The sequence below is a fragment of the Lithobates pipiens genome, unplaced genomic scaffold (assembly GCF_037356315.1).
Source record: "Lithobates pipiens isolate NorthernLeopardFrog02 unplaced genomic scaffold, aLitPip1_a1.2 Scaffold_23, whole genome shotgun sequence".
Lineage (NCBI taxonomy): Eukaryota > Metazoa > Chordata > Amphibia > Anura > Ranidae > Lithobates > Lithobates pipiens.
In genome coordinates, this window is record NW_027507785.1 from 299,496,847 (window position 1) to 299,517,418 (window position 20,572).

Here is a 20,572-nt window from a genome sequence, read left to right on the forward strand (position 1 = left end):
TAATAAATGGACACTTACCTTTTCTGGAGTCCAGCGATGTTGGCAGCCAAAGCCGAGCAATCGCTCAGCTCTTGGCTCCTGCCGGCACCATTCTCAGTGAGGGAATCAGAAAGTGAAAATCAAGGATGCAAAAATTCAAAATGAAAGACAGATTGCAAAAGACAGTAGGACAAACCCCAAAAAATTATTCAAATATATTAATAGTAAAAAGGTTAAGTCTGAGCATGTAGGCCCTTTACAAAATAATCTGGAGTGGGTGACTGGGGACAAAGAGAAGGCTAATTTATTAAATACTTTCTTCAGCTCTGTGTATACAAAGGAGCATGGGGGAGCTCATGTCCACAATGGGGGTGGTACTGACGCAGCCCCTAATCCACAATGGCTCATAAGTGATATGGTCCAGAAATATTTGGACAGAATAAAGGTGGATAAAGCACCTGGACCTGATGGCATCCACCCACGGATCCTAAAAGAATTGAGCTCTGTAATTTCAAAGCCATTGTATCTAATTTTTAGGGACTCATTAATGACAGGAATAGTACCACTGGATTGGCGCAGGGCCAATGTGGTGCCTATATTTAAAAAGGGAACAAAGTCTTTACCAAGTAATTATAGACCCGTTAGTTTAACTTCTATAGTTGGGAAGATACTGGAGGGATTAATAAAAGACCACATAGATGAGTTCTTGCAGGAAAAAAATATTTTGAGCAACAGACAGCATGAATTCATGAAAGACAGAAGTTGTCAGACAAAGCTGATTTCTTTTTATGAGGAGGTAAGTAAAACCTTGGACAGAGGGGTGGCGGTGGACGTGATATATTTGGATTTTGCAAAAGCATTCGATACAGTTCCGCACACACGGCTCATGTGTAAGGTAAAGTCTACAGGTTTGGAAACATCAGTTTGTAGATGGATAGAAAACTGTCTAAAAGACAGAATTCAGAGAGTAGTGGTTAATGATTCTTACTCTGAATGGTCTAAGGTTATGAGTGGTGTACCCCAAGGTTCAGTGCTGGGACCCTTACTTTTTAATACCTTTATAAATGATATTGGGTCTGGGATCAAGAGTAACATTTCCGTCTTTGCAGATGACACCAAGCTATGTGGTGCAACAACGTCCTTACAGGATGTCACCAATTTACAAGCCGACCTCAATGCTCTGTCTAATTGGGCGACTATGTGGCAGATGAGGTTTAATGTTGAGAAATGTAAGGTTATGCACTTGGGGGCTAAGAATATGCATGCATCATACACGCTAGGGGGAGTACAACTGGGGGAATCCATAGTGGAGAAGGATCTGGGGGTTTTGGTAGATCATAAGCTCAATAATAGCATGCAATGCCAAGCTGCGGTTTCCAAAGCGAGCAAAGTCCTTTCCTGTATTAAGAGAGGTATGTACTCCAGAGAGAGAGATATCATTTTGCCCCTGTTCAAATCATTAGTAAGACCTCATCTGGAATATGCCGTTCAGTTTTGGGCACCAGTTCTCAAAAAGGATATCGGGGAACTGGAGAAAGTGCAGAGAAGGGCAACCAAACTGATAAGAGGCATGGAGCAACTCAGCTATGAGGAAAGATTAGAGGAACTGAATTTATTCACTCTTGATAATAGGAGATTAAGGGGGGATTTGATCAACATGTACAAATATATAAGGGGTCCATATAGGGAACTTGGTTTCGAGTTATTCACTTTAAAGTCAACAAAGAGGACAAGGGGGCACTCTTTACGTCTAGAGGAGAAGAGATTTCATCTCCAAATACGGAAAGGTTTCTTCACAGTAAGAGCTGTGAAAATGTGGAATAGACTCCCTGCAGAGGTGGTTATGGCCAGCTCAGTGGATTGCTTTAAGAAAGGCCTGGATTATTTCCTAAGTGTACGTAATATAACTGGGTACTAAAATTTATAGGTAAAGTTGATCCGGGGAAAATCCGATTGCCTCTCGGGGGATCAGGAAGGAATTTTTTCCCCTGCTTTAGCAAATTGCATCATGCTCTGCTGGGGTTTTTTGCCTTCCTCTGGATCAACTGTGGGTATAGAATTGGGTACATGGGCTGGTATATGTATGTGTGTATATGTATGTGTATGTATGTGTATGTATATATATATATATATATGTATGTATATATATGTATATGTGTATATATATATGTATAGTATATTTTTTTTTTATTTTTTTATTTTTTTTTGGTTGAACTGGATGGACTTGTGTCTTTTTTCAACCTGACTAACTATGTAACTATGTAACTATGTAACTATGTAACTATGTAACTTCCCGGTCCCCTACTGCGCATGCGCGAGTCGCGCAGAGCAATGAGAATGGTCTGCGCTGTCTCTGGGACCCGTGTGTGTGACCCAGCAGACAGCGAGGTGGGACAGGAAGAGGCATAGTCTCCCGTGGGAGTCTATGCCCAGAAGTGGGTGCAAATACCTGTCTTAGACAGGTATCTGCACCCCCTTCCCCCCTGAAAGGTGTCAAATGTGACACCGTGGGGGGGAGGGTTCCGAAAAGCAGAGGTTCAATTTTTTTGTGAACCTCCACTTTAATATAAATTACAATGTGGCTTGTATAGCAATTGTATATGCAATATTTTTTTTTTGATTTGATATATTTTGCTTCCATAAAGGTAGAGTTACCCTTTAATCAGTTTGACAGACCATAATGTTGGGGGGTTATGTGGTCAGAGATCAGTGTCAAAGTTTACATAAGATATGGCACCAACATCCCGTTTAGACAAAAACAAAACATATAGTAGATATGGGACTTTAAAGGTGCAAATCATTGAAGACAACGATATGTAATGTAAAAAAGTTATATACAAATTTTATTAAATGAACAACATCAATAAAAACAGTGCATACAGTATAGTCATGGCCATGGATGTGTGAATTATGCCGTGTACACACGGTTGGACTTTCCGGCAGAAAAAGTATGACGGAATCATTTCATCGGATATTCAGATCGTGTGTGGGCTTCAGCTGACTTTTTTCGAAAATTCTGATGGACCTAGAAATAGAACATGTTTTAAATCTTTCCGACGGAATCAATTGCTATCAGGAAAACCGTTTGCCCTTGTACACACGATCGGAGATTCCGACGGAATGTGTTTGATCGGAGCGTTTTGTCGGATATTCCGACTGTGTGTGGTCTGCATCGGACTGTTTCCGTCGGAATATCAGTCGGACCAAATTTTCCAACTTGCCGGAAATATTTTACGACAAAATGCTCCGATCGGACATACTCCGATCATGTGTAGAGAATTCCGATCGGGCAAAGTGCCACGCATGCTCAGATCAAATTCCTACATCAAAGCTATTGGCTACTAGCCTGAACGTAGTCCCATCGTAACAAAATTACGTCATCACGTTCTGAAAGATCGGATTTTCTGACAACTTTGTCCAACCGTGTGTATGCAACAGTTTCGGACAAAATCCGACGGATTTGGTTGTCGGAATCTCCGACCGTGTGTACAAGGGCTTCGCCTGTATGCTGTTCCGACGGACCAAAAACGACGCAAGGGCTGCTATTGGCTACTGGCTATTCAACTTCCTTTTTCTAGTCCCTTCGTATGTGTTTTACGCCACTGCGTTCTAAACTATCGGACTTTAGTGTGATCGTGTGTAGGCAAGTCCATTTCAGCAGAACTCCATCGGAAAAACCGTCAGAGTTTATTCTGATGGAAAAAAACGGTTGTGTGTAAGCGGCATAACTGTGATCACATTCATGTTTTCTACATGTTTCGCCATATGGCTTCTTCAGAAAAGAACGTGAAAATTCATTAAATACCGAGACATATGTAGCACTGACCCCCGAAGGAGCTGCTAGTTTTATTGGGCTTACCGTTACCTTCTTGAACACGTCTCCGTCTAGGGTTTCCCGTGGTAGATGGCCCAAAGAAATGGGGAAACTGACACTGAATCCTCTTTTGGGTGATTTATTTTAAGCAACAACAGAGTCTCTCAGATGGGTAGCGGGTTAGGGATAAGTTCAGGTGCTTTGGACTGCAATAAAATGATGGAAAGTCTCTTGTAGGAAAAATCCAGAGAACCACAACTGTTTCACAGCTGGATTTTACAACCCCGGATAGACCTCCTCTCACTAGGCCTAGCAGCCGGTAGGGTGCTAAAGAAAGTCTCTGCCACAGACTTGAGCGTAGAATACTTGAGAAAGTCTCTGCCACAGACTTGAGCATAGAATACATTTAGAGAACTATCATACGGTACCAGTATCTCTCAGCTGATCCGGCGATACCGTATGAGTGCAGATCCATGTAGCGTCCTTCAACTGAGCCTCCAGGCTCCTTCAGAGAAGCCAGCCTTACACACGGCCTTCTCCTGAAGAGTCCTCCCCTGGGGTCTTTCCAGTTGCTGGGCCCCTCCCTTAGATGAGACGGCATCGGACCACCTTTGGACTAACAGGCCCCATAATCTATTGAGGCCAGTCCCTGCAGTTACGTTGCCTCGGGCTAGCCTGCCACGAGACTTGGAAACTCATGGTTCCGCACCACAGGCCAGGATGGCCAGGGGGGGTGGTCAGGAGGTCCAGAACCAAACAGGCAGAAAATATTCTCCGGAGCGGAACCCTGAAGCAAGTGATGCCAGTACCTTAAATACCATCTCCCAGAATGCACAGCAGGAGAACACTCCCACTGGGCTGGTTTCCGAAAAGAGGCATGGCATTCAATACACCCAGCTAGACTGCGTCCTTACTCTTGCCGGCGGTGACAGCGACGCCTGTGGTCAAGGAGAACCCAGTGCAACCCAACTGGACTGGCACTGAAACCAGAAATTTAGTAAATTAGCCCCAAAACCAAACTGTGGTCTCAGGAAAATTAACTTTGAAAAACATATAGCGCATGCTGGTCAGGAGCCAGCGCCACACATATAATTTGACAACTTTAGTTGTGCAATAGAAACAGAGAAAATACAAATTAATAAAGCAAATATGAACAAATTGTATTTTATGTAAATCTATGTCTGCACTTAAATGAAAGGCGAAAGACAATCCCAAACAGAAATCAAAGGGCCATACCTCATGCTGGGAGTCTAGAGGCCAAAACTATATTGTATTTAAAATGAAAAATGGAATCCAAGTTCTGCGTCCACATTCCAAAATCCTCAGAATAATGCCAGGTCACCCATAGGGAGGGGTGAAACGTAATATATTGACAACAAGTTTGTATAGGTATCCTGCCTATAAATATAATGTAATAATGTTGGGGGGTGACTTAGATTCTGTGGGAATATGTTGCTGTACACTGACATTGGACACGATCATCTAAACTGTAAATGTTGTTCTACAGAGTGACTGATTAGTAAGCGGCCCAGAGCTCACACTCTATTCTGCATTCATGCTGCCGATTCAGACGGACTCAAAATTCTGTTCATTCTTCGTGTGTGCCCTCCGTTGTCCTGTCCTTTATTCCTGGGAGAAGGTCCAGGCCTGACTGCCCCATTGAAATTGTTCTTGCCTGTGGCTGAAGCTACTAGACCCGAGGCTCAACACTCTGCCTCTGTGCAGATGAATGATCCATGCCATCTTATTTTTTTCTGAACAATATAAGCAGCTTCTGGAAAATGGCGATGATAATTTCGGGGGGGGGATACTGAAGTTTTGAAAGATATTTAACTAAATATCAGTGACAGACAATAAAATGTCATCCCAGCTTTTTTATCAAAGCACCAATTCATTTTAAAAATTATAAAGAAAAAAAAACTGCGCTACAGAAAAATGACAAATATCTGAGAAGATAGATGTTTTATAGAGATTTATTGGAAGCTGCAACTCTGCTGTATAACATGACTACAGTAAGCCCCTGTACACACGGTCGGAGATTCCGACAACCAAATCCGTCGGATTTTGTCTGACGGATTGTGTCCGAAACTGTTGCATACACACGGTCGGACAAAGTTGTCGGAAAATCCGATCTTTCAGAACGTGATGACGTAATTTCGTTACGATGGGACTACATTCAGGCTAGTAGCCAATAGCTTTGATGTAGGAATTTCATCTGAGCATGCGTGGCACTTTGTCCGATCGGAATTCTCTACACATGATCGGAGTATGTCCGATCGGAGCATTTTGTTGGAAAATATTTCCGGCAATTTGGAAAATTTGGTCCGACGGATATTCCGACGGAAACAGTCCGATGCAGACCACACACAGTCGGAATATCCGACAAAACGCTCCGATCGGACACATTCCGTCAGAAACTCCGACCGTGTGTACAAGGCCTAAGACCCCTTTAACACTGAGGGCGGGTTTGCAGGCGCTATAGCGTTAGAAATAGCGCCTGCGATCCGCCCTCAAACTGCTGCCCCCAGTGTGAAAGCCCGTGTGTCTGTGTGAATCCAGGAAGTGAACAGGCAGCAGCTTCAGCTGCCCACAGGTAAAATGGTTGCAGCCAGACTCAGTGGAGGGAGATTTCTGCAGCATATTTGGTAAGTACAGTATATATAATATAATATGCAAAGTGGTTGGAGGGAAGTGTCAGAATGGCAAATATGTTTTTATTACAACTTATGTGAGCAGACTGCAGTTCCTCTTTGAGGCCTGATTCGCACCTATGGCATTTTTAGTGCTTTTTGCATTTTGCAGATTTGCACTGCAGCCCATTTAACATGGTTTCCTATGGAACATGTTCTGTAGTGCAAATCTGCAAAATGCAAAAAGCACTAAAAATGCCTAGGTGTGAATCCAGCCTAAGCCCTTGTACACACGATCGGAGATTCCGACGACCAAATCCGTCAGAGTTATTCCGACGGATTAATTCCGGACGAGGTCCGGAAGTGATGTTGCATACACACGGTCGGACCAAGTTGTCAGAATTTCCGGTTCCCAAGAACACGGTGACGTAAGCCGTGTACGGCGGGACTACGTTCAGGCTAGTAGCCAATAGCTTTGGCCTAGGAATTTGATCTGAGCATGCGTGGCACTTTGTCTGTCGGAGTAGGCTACACATGATCGGAGTATGTCCGATCGGAGCATTTTGTCTGAAAATATTTCCGGCAAGTTGGAAAAGTTGGTCCATCGGATATTCCGACAGAAACAGTCCGATGCAGACCACACACAGTCAGAATATCCGACAAAACGCTCCGATCAGACACATTCCGACGGAATCTCCGATCGTGTGTACAAGGGCTAAGGCCTTTTCTGGAACTTTTTGCTTACAAATTTAAATTAGTATTTTTTTGCTAGAAAATTACTTAGAAGCCCAAAATATAATATATTTTATTTAGCAGAGAACGTAGAAAATAAAAAAGCAATCATTGCAATATTTTATGTGACACCATATTTATGCAGTGGACTTACAATTTTTTTTGTATTATGTGAAAGCTAATTTTACGCCGAGTAAATTGATACCTAACATGTCATGCTTTAAAATTGTGCACGCTCGTGGAATGGCGACTATCTGCGCCACTTAAAAATCCCCATAGGCGATGCTTAATTTTTTTTACAGGTTACCTATTTCGAGTTACAGAGGAGTTCTAGTGCTAGAATTTTTGTTTTCACTCTAATAATCGCGGCGATACCTCACATGTGTGATTTGAACATGCTTACATACGTGGATGCGACTAACATATGCGTTCGCTTCTGCACGCAAGCTTGGAGGGACAGGGTGCTGTAAAATAAAATAAAAAAATTGAAGCTTGATGAGGCTCAACACAGCTGTATCCAGCGTGAAGCTGCGTTTAGCAGCCTTTACCAATGTCAGACGTTTTTACAGCTCTAATGCCGGTCTTCACAACGCTCTGGCCTTGGATTTTTTTTTTTACAGCTTAAAAACACCTATGCCACTTACAGCTCCTAAAAGCCTGTGTGTATGAAGACATAGGGGGTTATTTACTAAAGGAAAATCCACTTTGCACTGCAAGTGCACTTGGAAGTGCAGCCGCTGTAGATCTGAGGAGGACATGCAAGGAAAATAAAAAACAGCATTTTAGCTTGTACATGATTGGATGATAAAATCAGCAGAGCTTCCCCTCATTTCAGATCTACCCCTTAGATTTAGAGAGAGTGCACTTCCAAGTGCACTTGCTGTGCAGAATGGATTTGCCTTTTCGTAAATAGCCCCCATAGAATAACATGGAGAGGTCATTTTTAAGCTGTAAAAAACTTCTAATACTGCTGAAAGCAGCTGTAAAAAAAGCCTTGAATGCATGAGGCCTAACGCCTCTTACACACGATTGGATTTTCCGATGGGAATTGTGTGAGGACAGGCCGTTTGCGGAAAATCTACCCGTTTGTACGCTCCATCGGAACAATTGTTGTCGGATTTTCCGAGCGTGTGTACACAAGACCATCAGACAAAAGTCCAAAGTACGAACACAAGGAAGCGGTCAGTCTTGTTAACTAGCGTTCGTAATGGAGAATTAACATGTGACGTGGCAAATTATGAAATCTCCAAATGCAGTGCACATTCTATTCTTCTTTAGGCTGGGTTCACACTGCTGCGGGGGGAGATCCGGATGTGATTCGCACCGCAAATCACATCCGATCTCCGTAGCGCTGCGAGTTCAGCCATACAGATAGTATGGCTGAACTCGCAGCGGTCCCGCAGCAAACTCGCACGGGACCCTTTTTTTCGTCCGCAACAGAATCGGATCGCATGGGCGTTCACACCATGCGATCCGATTCTTGTGCGAGTCGGCAGATCGCACTGCGATATGCGATCGGATCTGGGGGTGTCATTAACATATCATTGACACTCCCAGCCGTTCGCATAGGGCAGTGTGAACTGCCGGCGGGAGTCGTGCGATGCGGGAAAACGCCGCGGATTCGCGGCGTTCCCGCATCGCAGCGGTGTGAACCCGGCCTTAATGGGATAATAATGAAGCTGCTTTGCTGGTGATACTGATGGAGTTATTGAAAACAAATTTTCAAAGGATTTTTTTTTCTAGTGATATCAAGAATAATACAACACCATTATCCCGTAGTTTTTAAGATCAAAGATACAACTATGTTGGTGTCCCTTGTCAATTTTACATTGTATTTTTTAAAATGTAACTGCCTACTCCCAAACTGTCATTTGAAGTAAAACACATAGCCAAGTGTTATTCTACACAATTTTTTTTATTGTGCATTAAAAAAAAAGGAAAACAAATAAAATTAGACATGCTATCTGCCAATTAAACTTAACCAAAAAGCGCATTCTATGCATCCAAAAATATAGAAAATCATTATTCAACTGGAAAAATAAACCGAAAAATAAAATAAAAACCTCATGCATGTGTCCTGCTTCTTAATATAAGGGGTCAACAATGCCAAGAGTTGGTGAAAGCAGGGGTCCATCATCTGGAAATAATTCCGAAAATCATCCAGATTATTCTCCTGGAGCTCCCGCAGCAAAGGAATATGACACAATTGGTCACGATTAATAAAGCAACCAATTTTTGGTCCAAGAAATCCTCATCCTTCTGTTCCTGGACTGGAGTTGGGTCAAAGCAATAACTCCAAGGCCAATAATAAATAACATGTTATCTCCTCTGATTCCGCAACATGTCTGGATGACAAACAGCCATTCAGAAACAAATTGAAAAGCGCAAAATCAAAAGCGTGAAATGAAAAGCGCAATTCAACACTCACCAAACTTCTACTAACATGAGATTAGCAGAAGGAGCCCAAAGGGTGGCGCTAAAGAGATGAAACCCCACATAGTACATCACTACATTCGTGTTTGTTGGTCGACAATTGCTTGCCGTTTGTATGCAAGACAAGTTCCTGGCCAACACCCTTCAGGCAAAAGTCTGAGCTTTTGTCTGAAAAAAATCTGATCATGTGTACAGGGCTTTAGACTATATACATTTATCCTGGCCTTTTTTTATCAGAGAATAGATGCAGGAACTTAACCATTCACCCGCCCACCCCCCCGCTCTGAAATGCATTGAACGGTAGGTTTAGCTACTGTGGGAGGATCTTAATGGGGCAATAAATACCAGGAGTGTGTTATGTACGGAGTTCAGGGATGTGCTATGTAAAGAGTGCACATAGTGCGGGGTTCAGGGGTGCCCAATGCACACACAGCGCAGGGTTGAGGAGTGCACTACAGTGAGGGAAAAGAGTATTTGATCTCCTGCTGATTTTGCACATTTGCCAACTGACAAAGAAATGATCAGTCTATAATTTTAATTGCAGGTTTATTTTAACACTGAGAGATGGAATAACAACAAAAATATCCAGAAAAATGCATTTCAAAAAAAGTTATAAAATTGATTTGTATTTTAATGAGTGAAATAAGCATTTGATCCCATATCAATCAGCAAGATTTCTGTCTCCCAGGTGTCTTCTATACAGGTAACGACCTGAGATTTCTCTTCAAGGCAGTGCTCCTAATCTCAGCTTGTTACCTCTATAGAAGACACCTGTCCACAGAAGCAATCCATCAATCAGATTCCAATCTCTCCACCATGTCCAAGACCAAAGAGCTGTCCAAGGATGTCGGGGACAACATTGTAGACCTACACAAGGCTGGAATGGGCTACAAGACCATCACCAAGTAGTTTGGTGAGAGGGTGACAACAGTTGGTGCGATTATTTGCAAATGGAAGAAACACAAAATAACTGTCAATCTCCCTCGGTCTGGGGCTCCATGCAAGATCTCACCTCATGGAGTTTTAATGATCATGAGAACGTTGAGGAATCAGCCCAGAACTGCATGGGAGAATCTTGTCAATGATCTCAAGGCAGCTGAGACCAAAGTCACCAAGAAGGGCTGAAATCCTGCAGCGCCCGCAAGGTCCCCCTGCTCAAGAAAGCACATGTAAAGGCCAGTCTGAAGTTTGCTAAGGAACATCTGAATGATACTGGGTGAAAGTGTTGAGTGAACTGGGTAAAAGTGTTTTGGTCAAAGGAGACCAAAATCTAGCTCTTTGACATCAACTCAACTCACCGTGTTTGGAGGAGGAGGAATGCAGCCTATGACCCCAAGAACACCATCCCCACCATCACACATGGAGGCGGAAACATTATCCTTTGGGGGTGTTTTTCTGATAAGGGGGCAGAACAACTCCACCGCATCAAAGAGACGATGGAACGACGATGTACAGACAAATCTTGGGTGAGAACCTCCTTCCCTCAGCCAGGACATTGAAAATGGGTCGTGGATGGGTATTCCAGCATGACAATGATCCAAAACACGCAGCAACAAAGGAGTGGCTCAAAAAGAAGCACATTAAAGTGATTGTAAAGGTTTTTTTTTTTTTTTAACATAACAAACTTGTTATACTTACCTCCTCTGTGCAGTCTGTTTTGCACAGAGCAGCTCCGGATCCTCCTCATCTCGGGTCCCTCTTTGCTGCACCTGGCCCCTCCTTCTTATAGCGTGCCCCTACAGTCAGCAGCTTCCTATGGGGCTCTGGAGCCTCGTCACAGCTCTTTGTGTCCATTCAGACATGGAGCCTCGACCCCAGCCCTGCCCCCTCTCTCCCCTGATTGGCTGACTGACTTTGATTGACAGCCACTAGAGGCAATGACACCGCTGCTGTGTCAGCCAATCAGAAGGAGTGTCCCGGATGGCTTAGACATTTGTGGACATTGCTGGACAGAGATGGGGCTCAGATAAGTAATTAGTGGGGTGCTGGGGAGGCTGCTACACACAAAAGGTTTGGCATATGATTTCATGTCATCTGTGCACAGTCTTGCCACAAAGAGTTAATCCAGCTCTGAGCAATCCTCTTATCATCTTTAAGTGAGATAAAAATGAGACATACCAGTCCATTCTTCCCCCTTGCTGTGGCATGAGAGAGACATTCTGTGTAAGTTCCCAGCATCATCATCCCCCTCTCTTAGCGTCTCACAACTATTACTACAGCCTGTGTTGTGTAGCACATGCGCAGGAGTCACAGGGGGCCGTGAGCGCGCTCTGCTTCCTTTGCGATGCTGCCTGGCCAACGGGGAGTCTAGAGGTGGACAGAGAGTCTAGTGACATCACTATTCCGCCCACTTAGCTCCGGAGCATAGACCTGTCCATGGATTTCAGAGATTTGCGGGACTCGGTGTGCAGAAGGGGTGATTTTTAAAAGGTAGGGATACATGCAGGAGGCATAAATACATAAGAAAGATGGCAATAGTTGAGAATCATGAGTGGTGGGTTTACATCCACTTAAATGACTTGGAGATGATCTTCAAAGAGGAGTGGAACAAAATCCCTCCTGAGACATGTGCAATAACGCTGTATCCTGGCCTAGGCCAACAAGGCCCAAGCCTAGGGCAGCACTTTGCAGGGGGGCAGCGCGGAAAGAGTCCCCGCTGGCTTGCGCTACACTGCTAGTGTAGCAACAGTCTTATGGGGTGGACTGGGCTGAGCGGAAAATTAGTCTAGCGCCCCCATAAAGCGGGCGCACTGCTTCTGGTATGTGGGTGGCTGGCATTCTGCAACTGTGGGGGGGGGGGGGGGGGGCTGCCTCTAAATCTGCCTGTCCTCTAATCCTGAACCAAAAACCTTCCTCACTGTGCCATATGTTTTCTTGGCATGGTTATATCTTCTTAGTCCTCTCCATAAAATTATCAGAAATTTGTGCATAAAGCGGAGGTCCGCCTAATTATTATAATTTTTTTTAAAAAGTCAGCAGCTACAAATACTGCAGCTGCTGACTTTTAAAATACTTAAAGTACAGACACTTACCTGTCCAGGGCGCTCGTGATGTCGGCACCCAAAGCCGATCTGCCGCTCGGCTCTCAGGTGCTGCCACCACCATCTTTGGAAAGGGAATCAGGAACTTGCGGCTTCACTTTCCGGTTCCCTACTGCACATGCGCGAGGGGCAGACTCCAGCGGGAGTCTATGTACGGAAGTGGGTGCAAATTCCTGTATTATACAGGTATCTGCACCCCCCCACCCCCTTGAAAGGGGCCAAATGTGACAATGGAGGGGGGGAGGGTTCTAAAAAGCGGAGGTTCCATTTTTGTGCTTTAAAATAGAACGGTAAGCAACACTTTTTTTTTCATTTTGGATAAAGTAAGGGAGGGTTATTACCCCTGTCAGTTTAGTTTTTACCATCCCTGTCCCATTGCAGAGATTTGCCCCATAGCCAAACAGGAAGTGAGAAAAAATCTATGCAAATTAAGGGCATACATTGCCCTCCCCCCCCCCAGGTCCTCAGAAATTGTGCCCCCACTCGAAAATTTCAGGGCGGGTCTTAAACAGCAAGGGGTATGGCCTTAACAGGAAGGGGTGGGTCATATCTAAATTAGGGGGTTACGAGTTTAGCCAAGCCTAGGGCAGCACAAAACCTACATACACTATTGGTGTGCAAACCTGATGGCCAACTACAAGAAACGTCTGACCTCTGTGATTGCCAACCAGGTTTTGCTACCAAGTACTATGTTATGTTTTGCGAAGGGATCAAATACATATTTCATTCATTAAATGCAAATCAATTTATAACTTTTTTGAAATTTGTTTTTCTGGATATTTTTATTCTTATTCTGTCTCTCAGTGTTAAAATAAACCTATCATTAAATTATAGACTGATCATTTCTTGTGGACAAACATACAAAACCCCTGTACATCCTCCAGAGCAGTGCTGGGACAAGGTGATCCAGAGCCCAGGGCAAAGAAGCCAAATTGCTCCCCCCCTTTCCCTTAGGGTTAGGGTCAGGGTGCCCCCTACCCCTGCAATAAACCATTGCGCCAGGGGCAGCCGACCCTCCTGCCCACCCCTTGTCCCGGCCCTGCTCCAGAGTGTCCCCCTAGTGCCCCCTTGGTGCCTCCAGAGTGCTCCTTATGTCCTTCACCATGCCATCCTTCAGTGGACAAACATACAAAATCAGCAGGGGATCAAATACTTTTTCCTCACTGTACATACAGAGTGCACTGATTACAAGTGTGCTGTGTACAGTGTACAGGGTTCAACTTTCTTTCAAATGCTGTCCACATCTCACTTCCACCCCTCCACGGCCCTGCACCACTCTCTCCCATCCACCACCTCTGCACACATTTCCCTCCACAACCATCCCCACCCCACCCCCCAAAAGCCTCTCACCAACCCTACCCAGCTCTAGTACCTCCTGGCGGCTCCTAGACGACTCCGCCTCTTACGTCTCCCACTTCATTAGTTGGCCTTTGTGCACCCGGGCACAAATGAGGATCACGATGTGGCTTACCACATGGTGCGCCATCCCACACTACACCTGCATCTCTTTTGTCCCCCACCGTAAGTGCAAGGCAGGCAAGAAACTATGAGAGCCACTAAGAGGAAAACTGTTCTTGTAAACACAGAAGTGACAGTAGTGAGAGAAGTGTTAATTTAGTCGACTAAAACATTTTAGTCGACTAAATGAATACTATTTTAGTCGACTAAAATACGACTAAAACAATTGAGATAACTAAAATAGGACTAAAATGCCATTTTAGTCAAAAGACTAAGACTAAAACGAAATTTAAATTTTACTTCACAATTAACACTGGTCTGTAGTGCATGTTCATACCTCAATACTTTAAATAATAACATATAAGATTTTTCACTCCAGCAGTATATAATGAGTTTGGAAATTGTAGAGAAATGTTAACTAATGCATTACAATTTAATTACACCCATTAAATTTTAGACGACTAAAATGAGTTGTAGTCAACTAAAATATACTAGAGATTTAGTCGACTAAATACGACTAAAACTAAAACAATTGTAGAAGACTCAAATGGGACTAAAACTAAAATGCCATTTTAGTCCTAAGATTAATGCCACGTACACACAATCAGACCATCCGGCGGACTTAGTCCGGCGGACAATCTGCCAGACTTTTCAACGGAGGTCCTTTCCAAACGAGCAGACTTGCCCACACACGACCACACATGAACGGACTTTTCCAGTGGACTAGGTCCCTTGGGACTGTGACATCATAAGGGGTGGGGTCACCATGTGACATCACCCGGTGACCCTGCCCCTTATGCCTATATAAGTCGCCACGCAACCTGTCCCCGATATTACAGCCGAGTGTTGTGAGTGTTGTGTCAACATCGGAAGAAGAGAAGAAGGAAGAAGACGGCAGCGACGAACGAGAAGACCAAGCCAACGCTAGTAAAAGAGCTGGAAGAAAATAGCGGCGGAGCCCAGCAGAAGAACCGAAGAGCGGGAGAAGAGGCCGGAAAGTGTGGAGAAGTCAGAAGAAGACACCCAAAGTCGGAAGAAGACCCCTGGACAGCGACGACGACGAAGGAGAAAGCCGGGCTCCTCTGCTAGCAAAAGACCGGCAAAAGAGCAGAAGATAGCAGAGGAGACCGGCGAGAAGACCCTCGAAGTCGGAAGAAGACCCCCAGAGCTGTCTAATAAACTATTTTAAAAACCTGTGTTGTGTGTTTTTTTTTATTTACACTTTTTTCCCCCAAGTGAATGGGTAGGGGAACGATGTACCCCATACTCATTCACATAGGGTGGGGGGCCCGGATCTGGGGGCCCCCTTATTAAAGGGGGCTCCCAGATTCCGATAAGCCCCCTGCCCACAGACCCTGACAACCAACGGCCAGGGTTGTCGGGAAGAGGCCCTTGTCCTCATCAACATAGGGATCAACACAGGGACCCCCTTCCCCAAAGCACCCACCCCCTCATGTTGAGGGCACGCAGCCTGATACGGTTCAGGAGGGGGAGCTCGCTCATCCCTACCCCCTCTTATGACCGTCTGGGCTGCGGGACACCGGGATACCCATGCCGTTTTTTCGGGATAGGGGTTCCCCTTAAAATCCATACCAGGCGACGGGACTAGCAAGGTGTCAATCTCGCCGATGGAGGCGGCGACATCGACTTCCTTCGCTAGTCCCGTCGTACCTGAAGTCACGTTCAAAATGAACGGACTTTACTCTGTGCGTGGGCAAGTCCGTTCATTTGAAAAGTCCGGCGGACTAGCACACAGGCGAGTAGATTGTCCGCCGGAAAGCCAAGTCCAGCGGACAATTTTGAGTCAAGTCTTCTTTCAAAGTCTGCCGGACTTTTGGGAAGAAAAAGTCCACCAGAGCCCACACACGTGGGATCGTGTGTACACGGCATAAGACTAAATCGAAATTTGATGCCAAAATTAACACAGAGTGAGAGGGGAGTGGAGGGCAAGGGCTGGAGTTGGCAGAATGGAGTTCTGCCATGTTTCAGCTGAAAGAAAAACCCTGGAAGAGAGGACCACATGAAAGGGCCTGACGGGCTACATTCAGCCTACGTGCCTTGTGTTTGACGCGTGCATACCTCCCAACTTACTGAGATGGGAATGAGGGACACCCATCAGCAAAAGTATACAGGCATAGGACGCACCCCTTGTCACACCCCCTTAAAGGAATATTGTACAAAAAAATGATTGGTTAAACCCACAAGTGTTTTTTTTTTTTACCACTACTATTCCTTTATATTGGCTTTAGGAATTTACAGATGCAGCAATTTACAAATCAGATGGAAGGTTTAGAGCTGGGAAACACTTTTTGATAGATAAATATTGCATTTTATATACAACTATATAGATCAGACCAAAATTAGGGACAAATGAGGAGGAATGAGGGACAGAGGGACATTACTTCAAATCAGGGACAGTCCCTCCAAATCAGGGACGGTTGGGAGGTATGCGTGTGTCCTAGAGAAATTGTTGCATTACATTACCAGTGCCTTTATGCTTGGTTGTAAATTGTTAATCAGCATAAGATTGCATGGTATGACTGCGCCCTCTCATTGCCAGCAATAGGGATCTGTGTGTAACGTTGCCTAAAAGACTAATCAGCACACATACTGCAGTGGTGACAAGCCAGTCATGTACCTAATATGTGTATATTATAAGGACAGTGGAAAAGGTGAAAGAGCACAAGGACTGCAGCCCATAAGATAGCTTGAGGCCATTCAGAATCATGTGGGAATCACCAAGCTTTAAGATTTGTATCTGCCTATGTGTGTGTAGTAAGCTCTTTCACCCCTCTCCAAGTAAGGATCTCGCTTTGTTCAGAAAGTCGCCATGGGCATGATCTTCGTCACATCAGCTTTAATAATATATGATGTTATTATACAAGTTATCATGAGTGATGTTGAAATTGAATAACAGCACATATGTGTGATTAATGATAAGACAAAAAAAAGCATTTGGCTTGAAAGGCAACATAGAATGCATTGTTTTCATAAAATCCATCATTTTATTGTAAACACAAAATTCTGTAAAAAAATACACATAGAGAACAAGTGTCAGTTAAAGACCTATGCATACAGAGGGAAAAAAAATGACCAATAAAAGCCAGAATTTTTTTTGCAATAATATTGTTATGTAGTACTGAGTGAATGAGCCCCTGTGTGTCAACGCGTTTCATCGGTCCGCTTCATCAGGACTCACCAAAGGGCATAAAGAAACAGGTTTCGCTACAGAAATAAAAAGTACATATAAGTCAATTAAATTTATTACAATCTTTACAAAAATCAAACATGCAATATTAACACATCATATGAAAAGAGTTGCATCTATAAAAAATAGCACATGCCCCTCGCTTGGATGATGAAACACACATGCAGTAGTCTCCCTGAGTGGACACTGGGGCAAAAGAAGAGCTGGCCAAGCTATACCCCACAGCTGATGTACAAGCGCTATAACATCAAAATTACCCGTGACTAGTTGAAAATCGGTAATATAAATATGCATCTAAATATACATACAGTATATGCCTGAACCTGAATGCCAAAACTAGGAAGGATATAAGTATGGTATATAAAATGTGCACAGCATAAAGAAAAGCCATGCAGTTGCACATACAACCACCAAGGGTGTCAAACAGATTATATGCTATAATAATAGAAGCAGCTATAGATATTCATAAATGACATCCATCCATGTAAATAGCGTAATATAATCCCAGAGTGGCACACAGGGGACTGGGCATGTGCCAATTATCAACTAAAGGGTAAGTATGTTGGGTATCAAGAGCTTAAAAATAGATTTACTTGGTAAGTAAAGAGAAAGCGCCTGAAAACTTATAATGGCCAAGGTCGCACACGTAAGGCCACAGCTTGCAACATGAGTATTATCATCCAGGCTAGGTGAATGTGCTATTTTTATAGGATGTGTTAATATTGCATGTTTGATTTTTGTATACAATGTAACTGACTTATATGTATTTTTTTATTTATGTAGTGAAACCTGTTTCTTTCCCCCTTTTGTGTGTCCTGAGGAAGCGAACCAGCGAAACACGTTGACACGCAAGGGCTCATTAACTCAATACTATGTAACAATATTATTACAAAGAATTTTCTGGCTTATATTGGCCATTTTTTGTATCTGTATACATATGTTTTTAACTGACACTTGTTCTCCATGTGTCTTTTTAAAATTTTGTATACAATAAAATGATGGATTTTATGAAAACAAGGCGTTCTATGTTGCCTTTAAAGTCTGGCTTTTCTTTTTTTCTAAAGTAATATCTACAGATGTGCAAAGAAGTGATTTTGCAATTATCTTGTGATTAATGATAAGGAAAATGATGACCATGATCGTGATGATGATGGAACTGTCTCCTTTATCTGGTAGAATGGGATTAGTGGACTTTGCCAAACCAGCTACTTGATTCAAGAAAAACCTAAAGTGAACCAACTGTTCATTACCAAATCTGTAAACCTAAATGACTGTGAAGAACGTGAGAGGATGGTCACTGGAAATGCCTATTTCTACACATGCCCCTTGTGCAAACAGGTATGAAAACATGCTAACAAACTGATTGCAATTTGGTATATTTGCCGGTACAGCTCCTTTGTCAATTTTTCTGAAGTACATTTTTTATTCCCATATCTCATGAAAAAACATAATAATTTGTTGATGGTCTTTTCTTTTGAGAGAAACAATAATTTCCGAGCAGCTGCGACCTACAGCTATAACGTGAAAGGAACAAATACGGGTGGTCGTCTCCTGGGGGCGGAAGTGCGAGAAGTTCACCAGTTCACGCCGTTCAATGAAATCGATGGAGCGGTGGTGGTAGAGGCAAGGTACATTTCTTTATCTTGTCACTTGAAAAGCAAAAATGTTTCAAAGTTGAAGTTGTGCTCTAAGGTCAAGCTGTAATGGTTTTGTTCAATAGAGCTTTGTAACAATCATTAGCTTATGGGCACGATGCAGTCACCAATAGCAGCTGAACAGAATCCATGCTTATACAGAGCTTACTACAGTACACTGAGCTCTAATTAGTCACTGCCCTTTGAACTGCATTGCTGAAAATGCTCATAGATACTGGTGCAATGCAGATCTATTGCTGGACGGGAAACACATTGAATGTGATAGGAACTAGGGTGTGGTTGCTGGTCAAATGTGGCCTGAAGGGTTCAGTCTTGAAGAGCTGGGCAGTTGGCTCTGGTGTAGCTCAGGGCAGAAGCATAACTAGTACCTTCTGGGCCCCGGTGCAAGAAACCAGGAAGGAACCCCCTGGCCACATCCCAAGGCCCTTTCTATTGGTCCCGGAGCTCTTGCCCCTGGTCCTGGGGCCCTTTCCACTGGTCCCACGTCCCTTTCCGCTGTTCCTGGGGCCCTTCCTACTGATCCTGGGGCCCTTTACTCTCGTTGTAGGGCTCTTTATTACAGGCCCACAGTGGGACTCTTCCTGCTGTCTTGGGGCCCTCCAGGGTGACGGAACACCAGGGCCCTGTCACAAGTGCAACCTTTGGGACACTGGTAGTTCCACCACTGACATCTTATTCTTACTAGGAGGGCATTTTAGAGGATGTAAGGGGGCACACTGAAGGATAAAAGGAGGTACTAAAATAGTACTTAAAGGGATTGTAAAGTGAATTTTTTTTTTTTTAAATAACAAACATGTTATACTTGCCTTCACTGTGCAGCTCGTTTTGCACAGAGTGGCCCCCAACCTGCTCTCTGGGGTCCCTCGACGGCTGTCTCGGCTTCCTCCTGCAGGTGCTTCTCACGTACATGCGAGCTCCCTCGCATGGTGAGAAGCATCTGCGGGCGTGCTCCCGTGATACAGCCGGCGGCTATAGCCACTCGCTGTATCACACGGCCCTGCCCCCCGGCGCTCCGCATCAGTGGATGTGATTGACAGCAGCACGAGCCAATGGCTGCGCTGCTTTCCAGCCATCCACTCCAGCCAATCAGCGGCCAGGCTGAACGGTGGAAAGGACGTCGGGGGACGAGCGCAGGATTTTCGAGGGGTGAGGTAAGTAAAACGGGGGGGCTGGGGGCACGGGCACTGTCAGATGTTTTTTCACCTTAATGCATAGAATGCATTAAGGTGAAAAAACATTTACCTTTACAACCTCTTTAAATAGTGCCCCCTTACAGCCTCCAGAGTGCCCCCCTAGTGGCCCCTTGGTGCCTCCAGAATGCTCCTTACATCCTTCACCATGCCATCCTTCAGAGCTCAAAAAGAGAATCTGAAATTTGCATTGTCATTATATGTAATTTAGCCAAAAGTCTGGGCACTCACAAGTTTCATTGGGGGCTTTCAGGAAGTGCAGAAATTGTGTATAGTTGGTCACCCACAACTCGTAAGCACGCCGAGCTGAAGGTAAAACACTTTAAAATGTATTTCAGTAATTTGGAACTGTGCATCTGCAGTTCTGATTTCAGCCAATTAGTGTACTGCTGAACTCGGTTTCTACTCGTGTAGCAGGGCGTGTGAATATAA

The 20,572-nt window shown here is 44.1% G+C and overlaps 1 protein-coding gene across 1 annotated transcript in view; it reads left to right on the forward strand.

The window, feature by feature from the left end:
• The window catches only part of LOC143926554 (vitellogenin-1-like), a 269,217-nt gene that overhangs the window by 51,370 nt on the left and 197,275 nt on the right, over positions 1-20,572 (forward strand). The window contains exons 5-6 of the mRNA XM_077450393.1: positions 18,472-18,633; positions 18,775-18,923. Of these exons, the coding sequence (XP_077306519.1) occupies positions 18,472-18,633; positions 18,775-18,923 (311 nt within the window). The remainder of the gene's footprint in view (positions 1-18,471; positions 18,634-18,774; positions 18,924-20,572) is intronic.